The following is a 20,173-nucleotide window of genomic DNA, read 5'->3' on the forward strand; positions in this document are numbered from 1 at the left end:
TAACTCTTGCTCTCAGTTAATTTATAAACTAGTCAGTGAGATAAGAGGTTTATAGAAATAGCCATGACAGTTTTCATAATAACAGACATATATATTCTGGTAGCACAGATTGCCTCTGACTGAGAAAATAAGGTAAAACATTATGCTCATATTAACAGTTGATATGGGACTCTAATGATATTGTGTTGTGGACAATGAGAGATTATGGGGAGAAAGGAATTCTAAAATGGACAATGTGAGCAAATACATATGGCAAATAAAGAACAGAATATATTAGGGAAATGATGAGAGAACAATATGGCTAGAATATAAAAATAAATTGGAGAACCAGAGAATGTAAATTGGAGCTGAATTACTGAGAGCCTTGAATGCCATTTAAAAGAATCTGGACAATATTTGGAAGGCAGTGGGATTCATATATGGTGAGAACTCTACAAAGCTGAAGGAAATTTTATAAGATTCACAAATTTGAACTAAAGGACCAAAATCTGGAGGTTGACAACTGGGGTAATGTCAGTGTAAGGAAGAGATAGAGATTTAAAAGATATCACAGAGGTATAATCAATAGAACTTGAATGAATATGAGGAAGGTTCAAAGGATGATTGTGATCTTTTAAATCTGGGACAATTATATTCATTCCCATTTTTCCTTTTTTTTTTTTTACATGGGAAGTGTTCTACACACACACACACACACATATAATATGCTAACTTTATGACTTGGGAAATCGATGAAACTTACAAATCTTAGATAATTATTGCCATACTCTCTCAGTTGCTCTTTCACTCTCAGAATGTCTTCATTCTCTGGTGAATATTGCTCACTGGGCAGAATCACATATATTAAGACAATTGTATATCCCATCATTAATGATCTGATTCTGTTTAAGGAGTTACTTATATTTCAAAGTTTGAAAGTCTATTGATGAAACCTCATGTCACAATTACAGAAAATAGTCAACAATTTTGTTTGCTAAAAACAGGTTTTCTTTAGGGCATTACATAACATGTCCTTTCCTAGAACAGAGTAAACTACCTGGAAACCAGCAGTTTCAGTATGTCACTTTTGGCCCATGTGGAACATCATATTTGATTGACTATTTGACCAAAACATTTCATTTGATAGATGTATCAATAGAGTCAAAGATAAGGAGGTTGAAAACCATGATAATTCATTGTAAATGTTGTTGCATTTGTTGGTTTCAGTTACGAGTGGAAGAATTGCCAGGACACCAGGGAATACTGAAACAATTAAATGAATCAGGAAGTACGGTTCTTATAAGTGAAACCATTAACCCAGAAGAACACAATAAACTGGAGAATAAACGCAAAGAGGCAAACCTTCGATGGATAAAGGTCAGATATACTGGCATTAGCCTCTTATTCTATGTCCAATGCTACAAGTATCTCTTTTTTTGTGTCATGAATTATATGCTGATTCACCTATATGATTTGTCACAGATGGAATTTGGGGCAATATTAGAAGAAAATGTAAGTGCTGAAAAATCCAGTACTATTCTTCAACATAAATTATTTCCAAGAGTTGGGCTGAAAATTGCCTAAGTAATTAATTAGATGTTCAGTTGTGCATGGAGAGTCTTTAGAAGAGATGAAGGTGACCTATGAAAAAAATAAAATAAAGCAAAATCCCTAATTCTCACCTAGAGGATTAAATAATGGATACATGAAATTCATGCAGCTCCATATGCATATACAAAAAAAACAAAACAAAACAAAACAAAAAAAACACCAAAGAAACCCATAACAAATGTCCAAGCTATCTTGGGAACCCTCAACTTAAAATGTCTCGTATTCTCTTCAATTCTTTATTTGCTTATATTTAATGAGGGGTTTTAAGAAAGTAAATAGATTTCAAAAACTTTCTTATGCAATGCTTTTCTCAATCCTGGATATTTCCTACATATTTCAAATATATTTGTCATTTAAAATCAATGTTAAATAATGCATTTTCATCAAAATATAAAAAAGATTAAAACTCTTCAAACTGAGATCATAAAAAGGAGATTTTTCAGAAGGGAAATATTCAAGAGAATAAATGTCAAAATAATGTTTTCATTCTAAAATAGAAACATTGTCAATCAACAATTGTTTGTTTATTTATCAATTTCCAACCTAATTGAAAGGTGTAAATGATGTTGCAGAGAAATTATTTTTTTATGCTTAGGCAATTTAAAAAGAAATAATAAAAACTAAATTTAGAAATGTAAGAGGTTATTTATTCCATTATTTTAAAACTATAGTGTGAAATTTGTCCAACAGATTGTCTAAATAATTTATTTAATAACTAAAACAGATGCCACATTTATGGGAGTATAATAAAGTGGTATAATATATGTATTGATTTTCTATAGTAAAAGCAAAGTAGCAACTTGAAAAATAAATATTTTAAAACGAAGTATATTTTTAAACCTAAGAACTTTCAACAAAAACAAGCAAATAAACATGAAACACGAGGCAAAATGTTACAGAAAAACGTTGGTTTTTCATAATGATAAAAAAACAGTAAAAAACAAATAAACTAACAAACAAAAGCTTTTTTTTTTAATAATAGATCCAGAATTATAATGGAGTTAATAAAGTCAAAATGGGTACATGATCTGAGTATAAAGGATGATACCATAAAAAAATTAGGAGAGAAAGGAATAATTTACCTATCAGATCTTTGGAGAAGGGAAGAATTTATGACCAAAGAAGAACTATAGAACACTATAAAAGACAAAATGCACAACTTTGATTACATTAAATTAAAAAGGTTTTGTACAAAAATACGAAAGGAGAAAAAAAATCTTTACAACCAGTGCTTTTGATAAAGGTCTCATTTATAAAATATATAAAGAATGGTGTCAAATTTATAAAAATACAAGTCATTTCCCAATTAATAAATGGCCAAAGAATATAAGCAGACAATTTTCAGATGATGAAATTAAAACCATCTATAATTATATGAAAAAATGCTCTAAATCACTGCTAATGAGAGAAAAGCTCTAAATCACTATTGATTAGAGAACTGCAAATTAAAACAGCTCTTAGGTACCACCTTGTACCTCTCAGAATGGCTAAGATGACAGGAAAAAATAATAATAAGTGTTGGAGGGAATTTGGGGAAACTGAGACATTAATGCATTGTTGGTGACATTGTGAACTGATCCAGTCATTCTGAAGAGCAATCTGGAACTATGCCCAAAGGGCTATCAAATAGTGCATACTTTTTTGACCTACCTGTGCTATTATCGGTCTGTATCCCAAGGAAATCTTAAAGGAGAGAAAAAAAATTCACATGTGCAAAAATGTTCATATTATTTCTTTGTAGTAGCAAAGAATTGGAAAACGAGTAGATGTCCATCAATTGGGAACTGGCTAAATAAGCTGTGGCATATGAAAGTAGTGGAATATTATTTTTCTATAAAAAATGATGAACAAGATGAGCTGATTTGAGAAAGGCCTAGAGGGATTATATAAACTGATGTTGAGTGAAACAAGCAGAACCAGTTATGCATAGTACCCAATACAGCAAGAATGTGTGATGATCAACTAGAATGACTTGATTCTTCTTAGTGGTTCAGTGGTCCAAAGCAATCCCAATAAAATTTGGATAGAAAACACCATCTGTATCCAGAAAAAGAACTAAGGATACTCAACACATGTTATGTTCATTTCTATTTTCTGTTTTTTTTTTTTATTTCTCCCATAGTTTTTCCCTTCTGTTCTGATTTTTCTTTCCCAAAATGATTTATAAAGTAATGTGAATTAAAAATAAATAAATTTACTAGGAAAGAAAACAATGTAAATTAAAAAAATTAAAAATGTAGTTATTATATATAGTGCTTGCACATAGTAAATGCTTAATAAGTGCTTATTGACTTATAGACATTACATAAATGTTGTCAGTCATTATATATATATATGTATATATATATATATATATATATATATATATATATATATATATATATATCAGAACATTGTGGGTATGATATGTGCATACCCACAATGTTCTGATTCCACTAATTCCTATATTCCCTTATCTATTTCATAGATATCATTTTAAGCACCATTACAATAAATATTGTAAAGTCCGAATTAGCTCCCTGGAGGCCTTAGAATCAGCTGGAGTCAGGATAAGCAAAAGTTCTTGGTCTTTAGGGCTAAAAGTGAAAGGGATGGACAAGACTGCCACAGGCTCTCCACAATTGTCCACCTCCAAAGTGACTCTGGCTTGTCTCACTCTACCCTCTAGCCCCTCCTTATAATTCTCTTAATCCCAAGAAGTGAGCTAGCATTAACTGTGAGAAGAGAAATTCCAAACATGCTAATAGAGTTATTGTCCAATAGGGAATTAGCCTTAAGTGCTTGGTTGTCTGATTCAAGTGCACCTATTCAAAGTTTCAGCCCTTTACAAATATGATTCATTGAATCATCTCCAGTTTTTGAATCTCTAAATTGTTTCTAATTGTTCTCATGATTATAAATTGTGAGTCTATGAATATTTTATGTATTCAATTTAAGGGCAAATAACAATTTACCTTGTCCTATTTTGTTGTCAATATGCTTTATAAATTTGATTCATAACTCTAGCTTCTTCCTCTGTAAAATGAAGGGATTAGATCAGGAGATTTCTAAATCCCGTTATAGTTTCAACATTCAAATAGTTTTGTGATTCTGAAATCTAAGATATGAATGGAAATGGTCATTAGTAAGCCATCACCTGTGCCTTGTTGCCTTCAACTCCAGTGTTTCACTATCTGTTTTCATGCTTTTCAAGGTACTAGGTCAGGTCAGGCTTAAGATTGATTGAAGAAAAAAGAAAATGATCAGATCAATACATAACTTGTTATTCCTAATAATTAGAAATGCTTTTAGTGAAATAATTGTAAAGGAGATATTAAATTTCCCATTACTGCAGAATTTCAGTTGGAGTTTGTATTCATTGCACACGTTTAAAAGAATTGCTTTTCAGGTGCTTATTGGGCTAGATGGCCTTTGAGTTCCCTGCTGATACTGCAAAGCTCAAAATAATAGACTTCTCTCTTCTTTACTGAGTGAACTTCCTTCCCTCCCACCCTCCAAACACAACAAGGAGATGTGATTATTAATATTCTTATTACAGGCAAGAAATAGTCTAAGAGGAAAATTTGAAACATCATTCTGTAATGCTTAACTGGAAAATGAATTTGCATAGTGAATCATTGATTCCTTTACTATATATTTATCATTTAATTTTCATATTAAAACTTTTACATAGACTTTTTAAAATAAAAAATTAATCACTCTGCATTACACAGAGTAGTAGGGCAAAGATACCATGGAGGCAGTAACTATTCAAAGGTTCTAGTCTACTTGCTTTTAATTAACAATGATTTTTAAATGAATAAAAATTAATAATTTATTGAGAAAAAGGAAAGAAATCCCCTATAATACTTGGGCTTAAAGGTAACATATTTAAAATAACCTCTTCTCAAACCTTTTCATGGCTATATAAATTATTGCCCTATAGTGGTGATTGTGAGCATAAAGGAGAAGTCATATATTAATATAATATAATAATAATCATATACTAATATAAAATAAACTTTTGGCTTTTATTTCTGCATTGCTTTTGCTTTCATTGTATTGACCTTGTAAACCGAAGGTTTTCCTTTCTAACCAAAACAATAATGAAATAGCATATTCTATTATTCTACGTTAAACTGAACTTGAGAGAAAATAAAGACTAAATAGATTGTAAATTCTAGTCTAGTTTCATTTATTACTATTTCCTATAAAACCAATATTTTGTTCAAAAATAAAAATGATGGTATTTTTGTTAAAGGTCATACTAATACAGAGAATAAAATTCTGTCATAATCTTTATACTCATGCATCAAGATATTTGAGTTTATTTTAATAATTAAACATCTGCTTCTATATCCAGATAAGTTGCCTACCAAGGGCTTCAAAGCATTGAAAAGGGGCCCTGAGCATTGGGTTGGGTGATGTATTTTTTTTTTTGTCATATACCACCTTCCAGGACACATAACAGATCAGTAATAGGTTTCTTACCTTTTATTGTGTAGTAAATGGATTGATAGATTACTCCCAGGGCCAGTGAACCATGGAATCAGAGGTTCAAGGGAAAGAGTTTATCACTTTTTAATGTTATTCTTGTCTGGTATCAGCCAAGAGGGATGAGGTAGATTATCAGAGAGTAAGCTGTATGCCAGAATCACCATTCTCCTCATTTATCCACCTTAGGCTTTAAGACAAGGCTACAGTACAGATTATGAAAGCAGTGCTCGATGGAGACATTTTGTTTTGCTCCCTTTTAATTGGTCTGTTGATATGAAAACTAATTATAAAACATTGAAAAGATGATTGCTTTGTTAGAACAAATCATCTTATTCTGCTGAAGAGATAAAAAAATCAGAGTGGAATGACATGTTTAATTTGGGAACATTTTCAAAATCACTAAGAAAAGCACAGCTTATCTTTGGTTTGACTGACCAAGTATTGAGAAAACTGAACAGAGATAGGAAAAGTACTGGAAACCAAAGTCATGACAAGGTTATGGTTTAGACACCAAGTTGATCTTGATAGTTTTGACTGATAGATTTAGGTTATTTATAACCTGAATTACCTGAAGATTAATCTTAATAACACACACACACACACACACACACACACACTCTGTCTTTCTCCCTTTCTCCACAGAGAAGCATATGTGTGTGTGTATATATATATATATATATATAGGCACACACAATATGATTTTTGTATATATACATAGTACACATGTATGTGTGTATATATGTATACACACACATATGAAACCTTAAAAACTAACTACTTATGAAATCAGCATATAAAGCAATCTCCTAATTTAAATTTTATTATGGATATAGTCTTCAAGGCTTCTTCAAGGCTCCATCTCTTTAACCATTATTGATTTCCTTCTAGAGTCTTCATTTTGTAGAAATACCTAGGCCATCACTTTCATTCCCTTTCTAGTTCTGTTCCTGGCTTCTAGACTTTCAAACTATGGTTTCTTATCTTTGAGCTTCCCTCAGCTCCTAGGGTCTCCTCATTCTGGAACATTTAAGAATGTCTTGAGGTTTTTTCAACCTGAAACATCCCTTTTTGCTTGTATTTGTATCCTTGGTATTAAGAAATGCTTATTTTTTTTCCCTTCTTTTCCTCCTAACCACATCAAGGTTTAAATTAATCCATGGTCTCATGAATGTTGTCAGTCTCCCTTCCAGTAGTAGAAACTACAACCTGTTTATACTTTCTCCTACTGTGTTTCCTTATTTACATTGTGGCCTAAATCTCATAATGGATCCATCAATGTGCTGGAGGCCTTTTTCTCTGCCTTTAACAGTACTATGGTTCTGGGCCAGCTAGGTGATACAGTGGGTAGAGTACCAGTACTGAAATCAGGAGGACCTAAGTTCAAATTTGGTCTCAGACACTTAACACTTCCTGGCTGTGTGACCCTGGGCAACTCACTTGACCCTAATTGCCTCAGCAAACAAAACAAAACAAAACAAAACAAAAAAAAAAAAACATCACTTAGGTTCCTTGCAGCACTCAAATTGTCTCTTTCTTGTCTTTCACGCTTACCATGTGACTGATCCACCTCCTTTTCCAATCATATATTTATCTCCTGGATGATATTATTTATTCTAGATCCTGCAAATAGTTCATTATAAGCAATGTTCTACAGCCCAATTAGGTTCATCATATCTCTCTTCATTCTCCTTTCAGTCACACACAATTTTGACTTTTGGTGATTAAGATTCTTCATGATTCTTAGCCACATAAAAATAGATGAGAAGATATCTATATTTATTCCTATCTCCATATCTCTAAATCTTAGTATCTATATATCTATTTCTATCTCTATATATCTATCTTCATATATAGATATATCAGTATCAATATGTAGATAGATCTATATCTCCATATAGATATAGATTTTTATATTAATATATCAATATTAATAATTCACTATTTGATATCTATAGAGATATGAATTACAGAATGACACTAGGGATAGGATTCTCTGATATCTGAGACTACTCAGCTATCAAACTGTCAATTAAATACTCGGTCTACCTGTCATTAATACCATCTAATGCTGGAGGGAGTTCTTGAGTAGCAACCAAGCTTTCTCTGTTTTAGGGAAAGCTGACTCTCTCCTGCTATCTCCATCTCCTTATATAAGGGTATTGTTTTTGTTTTTCATTTTTTTTTTATCTTTTGTCCAGGAATAGGCATCAGTTTGAATTACACAATCAAATTTTGTCCCATAGCTGCCCCCAACCTACTAAGGAAAATTTTCCACTGATCTCTTAAACCACTCTGTTTCACTGATTCACCTCCAACATTTGGACATACTCCAATTACCTGTTGTTTTTGATCCAGACCTATTGTTTTAATAGTATAGGGGATCCCAGATGAGGAATCTCTCACTACAAATTCATATCTATAACTATTCTGGAAAAAGTATGTATCTGAGGCAAAATCTGAACATAGATCTTCTTGAATCCTTGAAACTAATTTTCTATATATGCTAAATTGCATCTCATTATTATTGTTGCTATAAAATAAAAGGATCACTTTTTTATCATTTAAAGCACTAGAACAACATAGGTCCTAGAAATTTCGCCATTAACAACATTTCATAGTTTACCAGTAGGATGTATCTTTTTGTAAGAATCATTGGTACAATGATAAATTAGCCCAAGATAGTTTTTGTTGTCCCTTGTTCAGTAGAAACAGGAACAAATCAAGCAAGGTAATAGTGAAAGTAAGTGAATAGTATACATTTCATATCATTATACTTAGTCTTTTTGAAAACTTAATAAGAAATGGACTCCAATTATTAGAAAATAGTCAATCTTTACCCACTTGTTCCTTCCACCCCCAAATCCCCCATCCCTGTGGAAAGGTAAACAGATGTTCAGTTTCACAGATTTTATATTAAATCCAAGAACATTGCAGAACCTCCTAAATGCAAACTATCATTAACTAAACCATCCCATTAAATTAGTTATCTTTCTATTGTTTACATTATGAGAAAGAAGTTTCTATAATTGTATCCATTATGTACAAAGAATTAGTACTTTTAAAGACTCATTTTAAGTTTTTTTATGTATTTCATATAACAAACAACAAGCATTTATTAGGAACTAACTGTGCAATGGGAATACAAATAAACTGCAACATTCCTGCCTTCAAGTAGCTTAAATTCTAATTGGTAATGTATGATAATTTCAAAATATCTTTCGTGATGTTATGTTTACCCCTTCTCCAATTTCATCATGGTATGAGCGCTAAATTAAGAATCAAAAATTTTTATCCTCTTCCTAAATACACTTCTATGACCTTAGGAATCTTTTACTTTTCTGTGTCTCAGCATAACTATTCATTCAAAATGGGAAGATAATTAATTAATTATGGTAATTAATAATTACCATAAATAATAATTTAAAATGTTGAACTCTCTCCATCTCACAAGATTGGTGGAGGATCAAAAAAAAAATGTGTATAAGAAAAACTATAAAATGCAAAGTACTGTTGTTATTAGCTTTTTGATGAATTTTCTTTTACAACACATCCATTATCTGGGTGAGTCCTTTGTCCTAGTACTTTTACTTTCTTTTTATAGTTTATAATTTGATTTTATTAACAGTTGTCATGGATTCAATGATGATTTCTATACAAAATGCATTTAGAGAGAGCTAGATGTAGATATAGATAGACATATGCATATATGTAATATGCTTTAAAAAAAGGCAATTACTGAATAATAGCAATGAAGACTGAGAAATTTCAATGATTTCCACATTGCACTATTTAATCAAGGTCTGTAAAAGAAGGTATGATCATTACCAGTAATGATGAGAAAGAATGTTATGCTATCTGAATGATACTGTGTTTCATTGAGTTTTCTAAGATGGAAGAAAAAAGAAAAGAAGAGGTATAAAATGAAAGAATTATGGAGTGGGAATTACAGAGTGTACAGTAGAAGGTGTGGAGGAGAAATCTGGAGTATGGTATTAAAGTAAGACAGGAAAAAGGTGCATGTGAGCGAGGAAGCCAATGAGAGGGGTTATAGAGGAAAAGTGTATTCTTTGATTCTATGATTTCCTTACATTATTTGTCTAGTTCAATAAATCTAAAATTTTTTGGCACATTTCTTTAAATTTTATTAGAGAATTTTGGTAGAAGCAGGAGCTGCTTTAGAAACTATGGTTGGTCAATGATAATTGTTACAGCCCTCTCTTCCTCCTTTTTAAAAAGCCATACTTATTTTGCTTCAACAAATAGCTTTTTGTCATTATTTTGTTAAGCTTGGAGCAATATAATGTCCCCTTGTGTTCACATGGTTCTCTTTTCTGCTAATTTAGGAATTTATATTAAACAAAAAGTTATGAGTATAATCCAGAGTATAAACTTTAACCTATAGTTCTGATCTCCACTATTACTGATCTGATTAAAACAGATCTCACAACCTTTTTTTTTTTTTAATATTGCTTCTATCTTCAGTGCTTATTTATGTAGTGTTCCTTGTGTTCTGCTAAGTTTTGAGACTACAAATACAGAATAAAAACCAGCCCCTGTTTTATGAAGTACTACTACTTTTTTTTTCCTAAAGCAAATGGGGTTAAGTGACTTGCCTGATCAGGGTCACTCAGGTAGGAAATGTTAAGTGTCTGAGACCAGATTTGAACTCAGGTTCTCCTGACTTCACGACTGGTGATCTATCTAGGTGATTTACCACCTAGCTGCCCCAAAGTATTGCATTTTAAAACATGAAGATAGTTAAAAGGGAGCTAAAAACAGGGGAGAGAGGGAAGATGCCCTCAGAACTATCTATGGGATGTAATCAAAGAAGTTTCTTAGGGGAAATTTTACATCTCTAAAAAGTTACATGAACAAAATAGAGAAAGAGAAGATCAGTGAATTACATTTTCTTCCATTTTTTTATTTTTTAGTTTGTTTGATTGATTCTTGATGTCTAATAAAATCATTAGTTTCCATTTTTACCTATTTCAAAATTTTAATGTGCAATTTTCTTCAATTGGCTTTTGTATCTCTTTTTCCATTTGATTAATTCTACTTTTCAAGGTGGTGTTTTTTAATGGATTTTTTTTTTTTTTTTTTTACATTTGGCCAATTGCATTTTTTAAGCAATTGCCTTTCTTTTTCAAGCTGTTGACTCTCTTTTCCATAGCTCTCATTTCTTTACTCATTTTTCTTCTATCTCTCTTATTTGCCTTTTAAAGTCTTTTATGATTACTTTCAACAAGCCTCTTTGGGATTGAGACCAATTTATCTCACTCTTTGAGATTTCCTCTGTGGCCATTTTGTTCCAGTCTGAGTTGGTGTTTACCTCAGTGAGACTGACCTTTCTTGAAGTTCTTCCAGTCTGTCTTGATCTAGAGAGTAGTTCCATTCCATCAGACTCTGTTCAGAGGCTAAGTTTCATGTGGTTTTCCAGGGAAGTGGGAGAGCTGAAAGCTTCCTTCCTTCATTCTGTCATCTTGGCTCTACCCCCAGAAGTCTCTGTTCTCAATTTTAAAACTTTCTTTAACTGTGACATGAGTTCTAGGCCATCTCACACTAACCCTGAGTCCTAAGCTTTCACATTTGAATCTGCTTGAATGTATGTCTCAATGCTAGAGAAGTTGCTCCAATTATTTTTTAATTCCTACTTTTGGGCCCAAGACTGATGATTTGTACAGTAATGTGAGTAAACTAGTCCACTCAACCTGCTATGATGCTGGACAGTAGACCACATAGACCATCTAGGTATCCAGTCACCTCACCTCCAGGCCATGTCATTATCTGTCTCCTGTCAGTGTACTCCCTTTTTTTCTTGCTTTCTACCTTCTTAGAACACCCCCCGCCGCCGCCTTAATTCACTTCACTGTATTTGTTATATTCCACAATTAGAATGAAAGCTCCTTGATGGCAAGTGTGTAAAATTTAGCCACCATTGGGAAACTAATTCCAGTGAATCACTAATTTCCCAAACCCCATTTTGTTAATTGTATGTACTAGCCTTCTTATAAGTATATAGTCAAGTATATGGCATATATAAGTATATAGCCAAGTATATGGCAATCAAAGTAGGAAAGGGAAGCCATATAAGCTTTGATTTCCTTTTTGAAAATTTGTACCTGCCTAGATTATAAACTCACCTCTGAGATAACATCAGGCCATCGCCATTTAGAAATGTGCCTCTATTAGGATTGGCTTCTCTTATACTACAGTTATCTTTAAAAACAGGAAGGATTTTGAACTAAGTCTCTGGCTGCATTTAATGTACTTTATCCTTGGATTCTACACCAAATTCCATTAAATTTTATTCCTAGGTCTGCTGCATTAATGAATGCAAAGTCAGAACAAAAGATTTTCTTTTAACACCCTCTCATTTTTTAATATGTGTATCCCTAGTTTTTAGCATAATGTCTGGCACATATTAAACCATTAATAAATTGTTTTTCATTCATTTAAATGCATCATGGCATCATCTTGTTATTTGTTTCCATGAAGTTTATATATATTTCAGCAAGACTTAGGATGGTTTTACAAAGTCATGACTATCATGATGATTGACATAGACACACCCCTGCCAGCAATGACTTCAGCAATTAGCAGAGGTAGCAGCTTCAGATAGTGTCTGCAAGTATTCCTTGTAAGTTGTAGTAGCTATCTTTCTAATCCCTTTTGTATTGAATTTGGGTTCCTCTAGAAGATGAAGGATAAAATGTTGTACTACAACTATCTTTTGTTATTTCAAAAAAAGTAAGCTAATGATTTTTTTTTTAAGGGAGACTTTTTTTTTCCCCTTCTGTTCAAGTCTAGGTTTTAACTAATAAAAATAAATGTGATCCAAAACAAAATAATTTAAAATATTTATTAATCATTGATATGAAAAATTTCTCTCATCTTGGTTTATATCTTAATTAATCCTAATAAGTCTCTGAAAATTAATATTCAGTTCAATAATGTCAGTCAGTTAACTAGCAACTAATAAGTGGTTACTCTGCACCAGGCACTAAATCATACCAAAAAAGGCCAAAAACAATCCTGTTCTCAAGAATCTCCCAATGTACTATGGAAAATGAAACATAAACAACTATATTGAATTTAAAAAGATAATTGCAGCCTAAATTAGAGCTAGTTTCAGAAGAGGGATCTAAAATTAAGGACAAGTAAAGAAAAAGCTTCTTGCAGAAGGGAAAGGGACCTGTATGTGCACGAATGTTTGTGGCAGCCCTTTTTGTAGTGGCTAGAAACTGGAAACTGAATGGATGTCCATCAGTTGGAGAATGGCTGAATAAATTGTGGTATATGAAAATTATGGAATATTACTGTTCTGTAAGAAATGACCAACAGGATGATTTCAGAAAGGCCTGGAGAGACTTACACGAACTGATGCTGAGTGAAATGAGCAGGACCAGGAGATCATTATATACTTCACACAATACTAGATGATGACCAGTTCTGATGGATCAGGCCATCCTCAGCAACAAGATCAACCAAATCATTTCTAATGGAGCAGTAATGAACTGAACCAGCTATACCCAGAAAAGAACTCTGGGAGATGACTAAAACCATTACATTGAATTCTAATCCCTATATTTATGCACACCTGCATTTTGATTTCCTTCACAAGCTAATTGTACAATAATTCAGAGTCTGATTCTTTTGTACAGCAAAATAATGTTTTGGTCATGTATACTTATTATGTATCTAAGTTATATTTTAATATATTTAACATCTACTGGTCATCCTGCCATTTAGGGAGGGGGTGGGGGTAAGAGGTGAAAATTGGAACAAGAGGTTTGGCAATTGTTAATGCTGTAAAGTTACCCATGTATATATCCTGTAAATAAAAGGCTATTAAATTTAAAAAAAAAAAAAAAAAAAAAGAAGAAAAAAAAAGAAAAAGCTTCTTGCAGAAGGTAAGATTTTAGCTAGGACTTGAAGAAATCCAGAAAAGCCAGAAGGTAGAGATATGGAGGGAGAATTTTCCAAGTGTATGCTCAGTCTAGGAAAAATGCCTGGAGTAGGAAGGAAGGTCATATTCAAAGAATAGCAAAGAGATTACTAGGCTGACGCTCCAAAGAGCTCAAAGAAAGAAGAAAAGTACCTATAAAGTAGAAAAATATAGTAGCATTTTTTTTTGTAATAGCAAACAGGAAACTAAGAGAGTACCTACTTATATGTTGAGGAATGCCTGAACAAAACGTAGTATATTAATATAAAGTGATACTATTGTTCCAGAAGAAATGACAAAAGGGATGGTTTCAGAAAAACATGGGAAAATTTGTATGAACTATTAATAAATGAAGTGAACAGAATTAGAAGAACTATTTATATAACACCAACATTATAAAGGCAAATACCTTTGAATGACTTGGAGAGTTCTCATCAATTAATGACTAAGCAGAATGAGTATTAATAATGATAACTGATAATGATACCTGCCTCCTGATAGAAAGGCAGTAAATTCAAGATGTAGGATGAGACAAATGCTTTTTGATCTGGCAGTATGACAATATGTGTTGTTCAATTTCATATTTGTTATAAGGGTTTTATTTTTTTTCAATAAATGTAAAAGGAAGTAGGAGGGAGAGAAAATAAATGCCTTTTAATCGGGAAAAAGAAAAGGAAAAGAAAATCATTTCTCAATTTAGAAGCGATAGACCCATCAATCAAATTATATTTGTATGCTTCTGCTACTATATACATCTGAATACAGGGGAAAGTCTATTATGATAAAGTCCAAATTAAAAACGAATGCATTAGTAGAAATTACATTCCAAATTTACAGGACTTATTTATGAAGTAGACTGGTCTGATAACTCTTTTTTCTTCCCAGACTTTGAATATTTTTTATATCTCTCTTTCTTTGGGTGGGCAACTTTAAAGACTAGAAGAATTTTGTTTAAATGATTAGATGTCTTAGGTAGAAAGAGATGAGGGTAGTTGAAGGGCAATTGCTACATTGTGATAGGATAATATAAAACAAAGTATAAATAGCTTAGCTATAGTTCAGCTGCAGTTTTCTGTCTTCAGATATAAACAGGACAAAAATAAAATAATCAGATTCTTTATTATAGAGAGTCACCATTTCAATTGACAGGTGCCAGAGATGACTTGGAATTATTCCACAGATTTTGCTATAAGTGAATGCACTATATAGTTTTCATAGGCTATCATCTAGGATAAGGAATTTGTCATATATTTTGCTTTAACTTTTATTTCTTCAATGTGGAATTTGACCTAATATGATTTTTTTTATATTTACAGATTTTAAAAATAAAATAAAAAATCTCTAAAGCTGATTCATTATTTCTTTTGGGGTTCAAGATATCTATATCTTTTCAGATAAAATAGATCTGGGCAAAACTTTCACATTGGAAAATCCCTCTCTGGGTCTCTTGTTTAAAACCTATAGCAATATTCTTTTTCATGTCCCTTTGGCAGAGTACTTGCAGCCAAATTTAGTTCCAGTTTTGTTTTTCTTCATTTGAGAATGCAGGCTCAGTAGGTAGTGCTAAATTATCCCTTTCTTCCTTTTCCTTTAGTTTCCTTCTGAATTATATAGCCACTTTTGTTAAAGAACTCTGATTCAACATTAAAAGGCTCATTCTTTTAGAAGATAAGGAAAATCTGTCATAATTGTATTCTAAATATCTACAAGCATATATTTACTGTCATGGGCAGCTAGATAGTGCAGTGGATACCGTCAGGTCTTGAGTCAGAAAGAACTGAGTTAAAATCCCGACTCGGACATTTACTAGCAGTGTGACTCTGCACAAGTCATTTAACCCTGTTTGCCTCAGTTTCCTCATATGTAAAATCAGTTGGATAAAGAAATGGCAAGCTACTCCATCAGTATCGTTGCCAAGAAAATCACAAATGGGATCATAAAGAGTCAGACATGATTGCAACAACTGAAAAAAAAATGTTTACTATTGTTAATATAGTAATGTAACCAGTTATTCAGACATTTCCTGTGGGTAGAGAAATGCTTTGAAACCTGTTAATTTGACAAATTGCTGTCCTCAAGAGACACTGATGTAGAAAACTCCTTGAAGTAGAAGTTTGTGCATGGATATACCAGGTTGGGAGGAGGCAGGGATGTTCAGTTGGCATTTAGATTTGGAGAGAAGGGGACACAGAGGTAAGTACCACAACTGTAGTTGGGAAAAATGAGACTAAGAGAAGCTACTGTAAGCTTGATTTATAAAAGGAGGTAAGTAAGGTCTGTGTAAACTGCTTTAAATGGCTCTAGCCTCTACTCATTTGGAGAAAGGTTGACTGGAATAGACAAGCTGCTTTCTCTTTGAATTGAGCAAAGAGCACCATGAAGGTAACTCGCTTCTGTTCTTCCCTTTTGCCTGATACTTGCAAGCATGTGTGAGTCTTTTTTTCTCCTTAAGTCATTTCTAGTTCTTGATTTGTTTCCTTTTATCTATACTTAATTATAACTTATCTAGGATGATGGATGGATGGATATTAATTCTATACAGGGGGTTACAATGGAGGAAAACAGTGAAAAGCTTTTGAAATAGAGAGAAAGAGACAAATGATGGACTTCTCTCTCTGATGATAAACTAGTGTGGTTCTGTGCCAAATTAAAAAGAATTTCATGGTTCTGATCATCCTAGACTCCAGTTTCCTTATTCCTCAACACTCTGCCAGGCCATTCATCACCCATGTACTGACCTCACTTTACTGCCTTCCAAATTTTGACCTTAGAATAAACAAATTCATGCGTATGTATATGTATAGCATAGATTATATCTATGTCTATGCTGTAGAATAAATACATACAGACACATTTATATACATACATATACTATATGTACATACACACACATATATACATATAAAGAGACAGACAGATAGAGAGAGGGAGAGAAAGAGAGACAAAGAGACAGAGAGAGAAGGAGAGAGAAAGAGAGACAGAGACAGAAAAAGATAGAGAAAAAGACAGAGGGGGAATAAGAGAGGAGAGAGAGACAGACAGAGAGAGGAGAAGAGAGAGAGACAGAGAAAAACAGAGAAAGAGACAGAGAGGGAGAGAAAGGGAGAGAGAGAGAGAGAGAGTGTTAGAAATAGAGAGGGAGTAAGAGAGAAAGAGAGAGAAAGAGACAAAGACAGAGACACACATGCAGAGAGAAAAAGAGAGAGAGAGAGAGAGAGAGAGAGAGAGAGAGAGAGAGAGAAAGAGAGAGAGAGAGAAAATATCTGAAATTGGAAACTATTGGAGAGTGCCTGTGAACTGGGGAGTAAAGGAACAAAATATGATAAAAACCTATAATGGAAAACTATTTTGATGTAAGAAATGACAAAAGGATATGTTTCAGAATTTTCAGAAAAAGCAAGTAGAACTAGAAGAAGTTTATAAAATAATAACTTTAAAAATTTTATTTATGGAATAAAATAAGCATTTATAAAACTACAGTAAAAATAAGATATATATATGTGTATGTGTATGTAAAATTTTTCTGTACATAGTTTTAATCAGTACATTCTCTAGATATAGATAGCATCTTTTTTGTTTGTTCTTTATAACTAATTTGGGCATTTTTAATAGAATAGCTTATTTACTCAAAGTCATTCCTAAAATAATATTGTAGTTACTGTATAAAATGTTCTCTTGGTTCTGCTTATTTTTCTCTCTTCATTATTTCCTACAAGTTTTTCTAAGATCATGAGTTCATCATTTCTTATAGCATAGTAATTTTTCATCACAATCATATGCCACAAGTTATTCAGGCATCTGATGGGTTTCCCTGCAATTTCCAGTTCTTTGCCATCATAGAGATCTGCTATAGACATTTTAGAACATGTAAGTTATTTTTCTTTTTCCCTAATCATCTTTGGAAATAGAGTATTTTGTAGTTTTGTAAAAGAAATTTAATAGACAAATACTCTGCTTAGCATAAAGATCACCATGATTTTTGGAGACTGATGATAAAAAATGCTACCCTACCTCTTGACTTGAACTAAATATGTAGAAAGAAGCCTACATTTTTGGACATGGCTAATATAGCAATTTTTTTACTTGTTTATAAATAAATATTTGTTACATTATTTTTATGCCTTTTTTTCCTTTTTTAATGTAGTACGTAAGTAGTAATGGAAAGAGGTGAGGAGAGAAAAATGTATGCCAATTTTTTTTTTTGAAAAGCAAATATGTGACGAAAAAATTGATTTACAATGTAAAAAAAGGCACTCTATAATGATTGCCTCTGTTTTTTTCCCTGTTCACTTTGCCTTTCCAATTTGTCACCTAATTTCATCACTTAATTCAAAGTACTCTCTCCAAGATCACCACCAATGTTTTCATTTCTAAACTCTGGTTTTAATAGGTCCTCCTCATCCATTTTAAACTGGTTGAAACATTTGAAACTATGAACTAACACCCCTCTTGGATACTTTTCATTCCAAGAGTAGTCATAAAATTCTTTCCTGGTTCTCTTTCTATATATCTTAATATTCCTTTCCAATCTCCTTTGCTGGGATATTAAATATACTTATTTATAACCCAAATGTCTCCTAGAGTCTCTCCTGGGGCATCATTTTTCTTCTTTCTACACTCTCTTAGTGAATCCCTCATTTTAGGTCCCATGGGTTCAATTAACATGTGAATATAGAATAGTTCAAAGGTATGTATTTTTAACCCTATTATCTTAATCTCCATGTTCACTTCACTAACTGCTACTCCACCATCCTGCTAAAGGAGGTTTGCTAGTGATGAGTCATCAACACTGCCCTCTCATCCTCCTCCAAGATTAATTTCTATTTTTACCTCTAAAATATATAACTCTTTTTCTCTATCACCATCCTCATTCAAGTTTTCATTATCTCTTGTATATTATTGCAATATTCTCCTAATTTCTGGGCTTACAGTTTCTTTGTCTCCAATATGCTACATGGTTATCAAATAATTCTTTCTAAAAACAAATCTGATCATGTGTATCCCTTACTTAAGAACTTTGAAGGTCACCCTGCTTCTTCTAGGATTAAATGAAAACTCTTCAAATTGATCTTCAAAAATTTTCATTATCTGATTTTACCCTACCTGCCAAGCTTATTAAATATTATCCCCACTTTGCCTTCTAGACAAAGTGACTTGCTTGCTTTTTCTCAAACTCTTTTTAGCATTGCTTATCTTGCCTCTATCTTTGGCAGAAACTATTTTTCATATCTAAAATACTTGGAAATAATAAGATCCTGTATCACAGTGGTAGCAGTATCAGAAGAAGGAAATGGGTATCTTGGGGTTTGCCGGCTAGATTTCTTTCTTAAGGACTAGGTCTTAAATCAAAACCAATTTGATTTTAATTGGCCAACAGTAGTTCCTAGGACAAGCCTCATTTGCTCATTGTTTGAGTCCTGATTGATTCAGATTGAATGTAAATAGCTTTGACCAGAAACCTTGAGGGTCTGCCCTTCCTAGATTAATTCATTTGCTTATTTATTTATTTGGATTTTTTTGGACTAGGTGAAAGAGAAGATTCTTTGCTTCCATATTACCTAACCTTAAATCAAACTGAGACCTGTTGAAGACTTTAGCTTAAAAAGACCTAAGTCTCCCATTTCATGCAGGGTCATCTCTAGTCCTTCTGATTTATATCTGGCCACTGGACCCAAATGGCTCTGGAGGGGAAAGTGAGGCAGGTGACCTTGCACAACCCTCCCTCACTTAAGTCCAGTTCATTTGCATGTCATGAAATCCCTTCCCTGATCTTCTTCAAGAATAAAGAATAAACAATAATAGGCAATGGATATTATGAAGGAAGAAATGATGGGTCTTGACAACTGTTTGGATCTGGAGTGTGAGAGAGAGTTGAACAATTGTAGATAACATATATTTTTCAAGCATGGATAATTGAAAAATACACTCAATACTAAAAATAAGAAAGTTCATAAGAGAGGATACCTTGAGATAAAAAGTATTAAGTCCAGTTTACGACAAATGGAATTTAAGATGTCAGGAAAATATGGGTTTAAGTTCTGACTTTGACATATACTGACTATGTGACGTTGAAGAAATCACATGACTTCTTACATTCTCTAGACATCTCCTTAAAACAATTACCAATGAAGTTGTAGAAAAATTGCCAATCTACATTAGTAG

At 32.6% G+C, this 20,173-nt stretch overlaps 1 protein-coding gene across 10 annotated transcripts in view; it reads left to right on the plus strand.

Moving 5' to 3' along the window:
* Positions 1-20,173, plus strand: part of DMD (dystrophin) — a 2,285,006-nt gene that overhangs the window by 1,452,219 nt on the left and 812,614 nt on the right. For all 10 annotated transcript variants that reach the window (XM_031963631.1, XM_031963630.1, XM_031963635.1 and 7 more), the window contains one exon: positions 1,207-1,356. In XM_031963631.1, the coding sequence (XP_031819491.1) occupies positions 1,207-1,356 (150 nt within the window). The remainder of the gene's footprint in view (positions 1-1,206; positions 1,357-20,173) is intronic.

This window comes from Sarcophilus harrisii, chromosome 3 (genome assembly GCF_902635505.1).
Source record: "Sarcophilus harrisii chromosome 3, mSarHar1.11, whole genome shotgun sequence".
NCBI classification, from domain to species: Eukaryota; Metazoa; Chordata; class Mammalia; order Dasyuromorphia; family Dasyuridae; genus Sarcophilus; species Sarcophilus harrisii.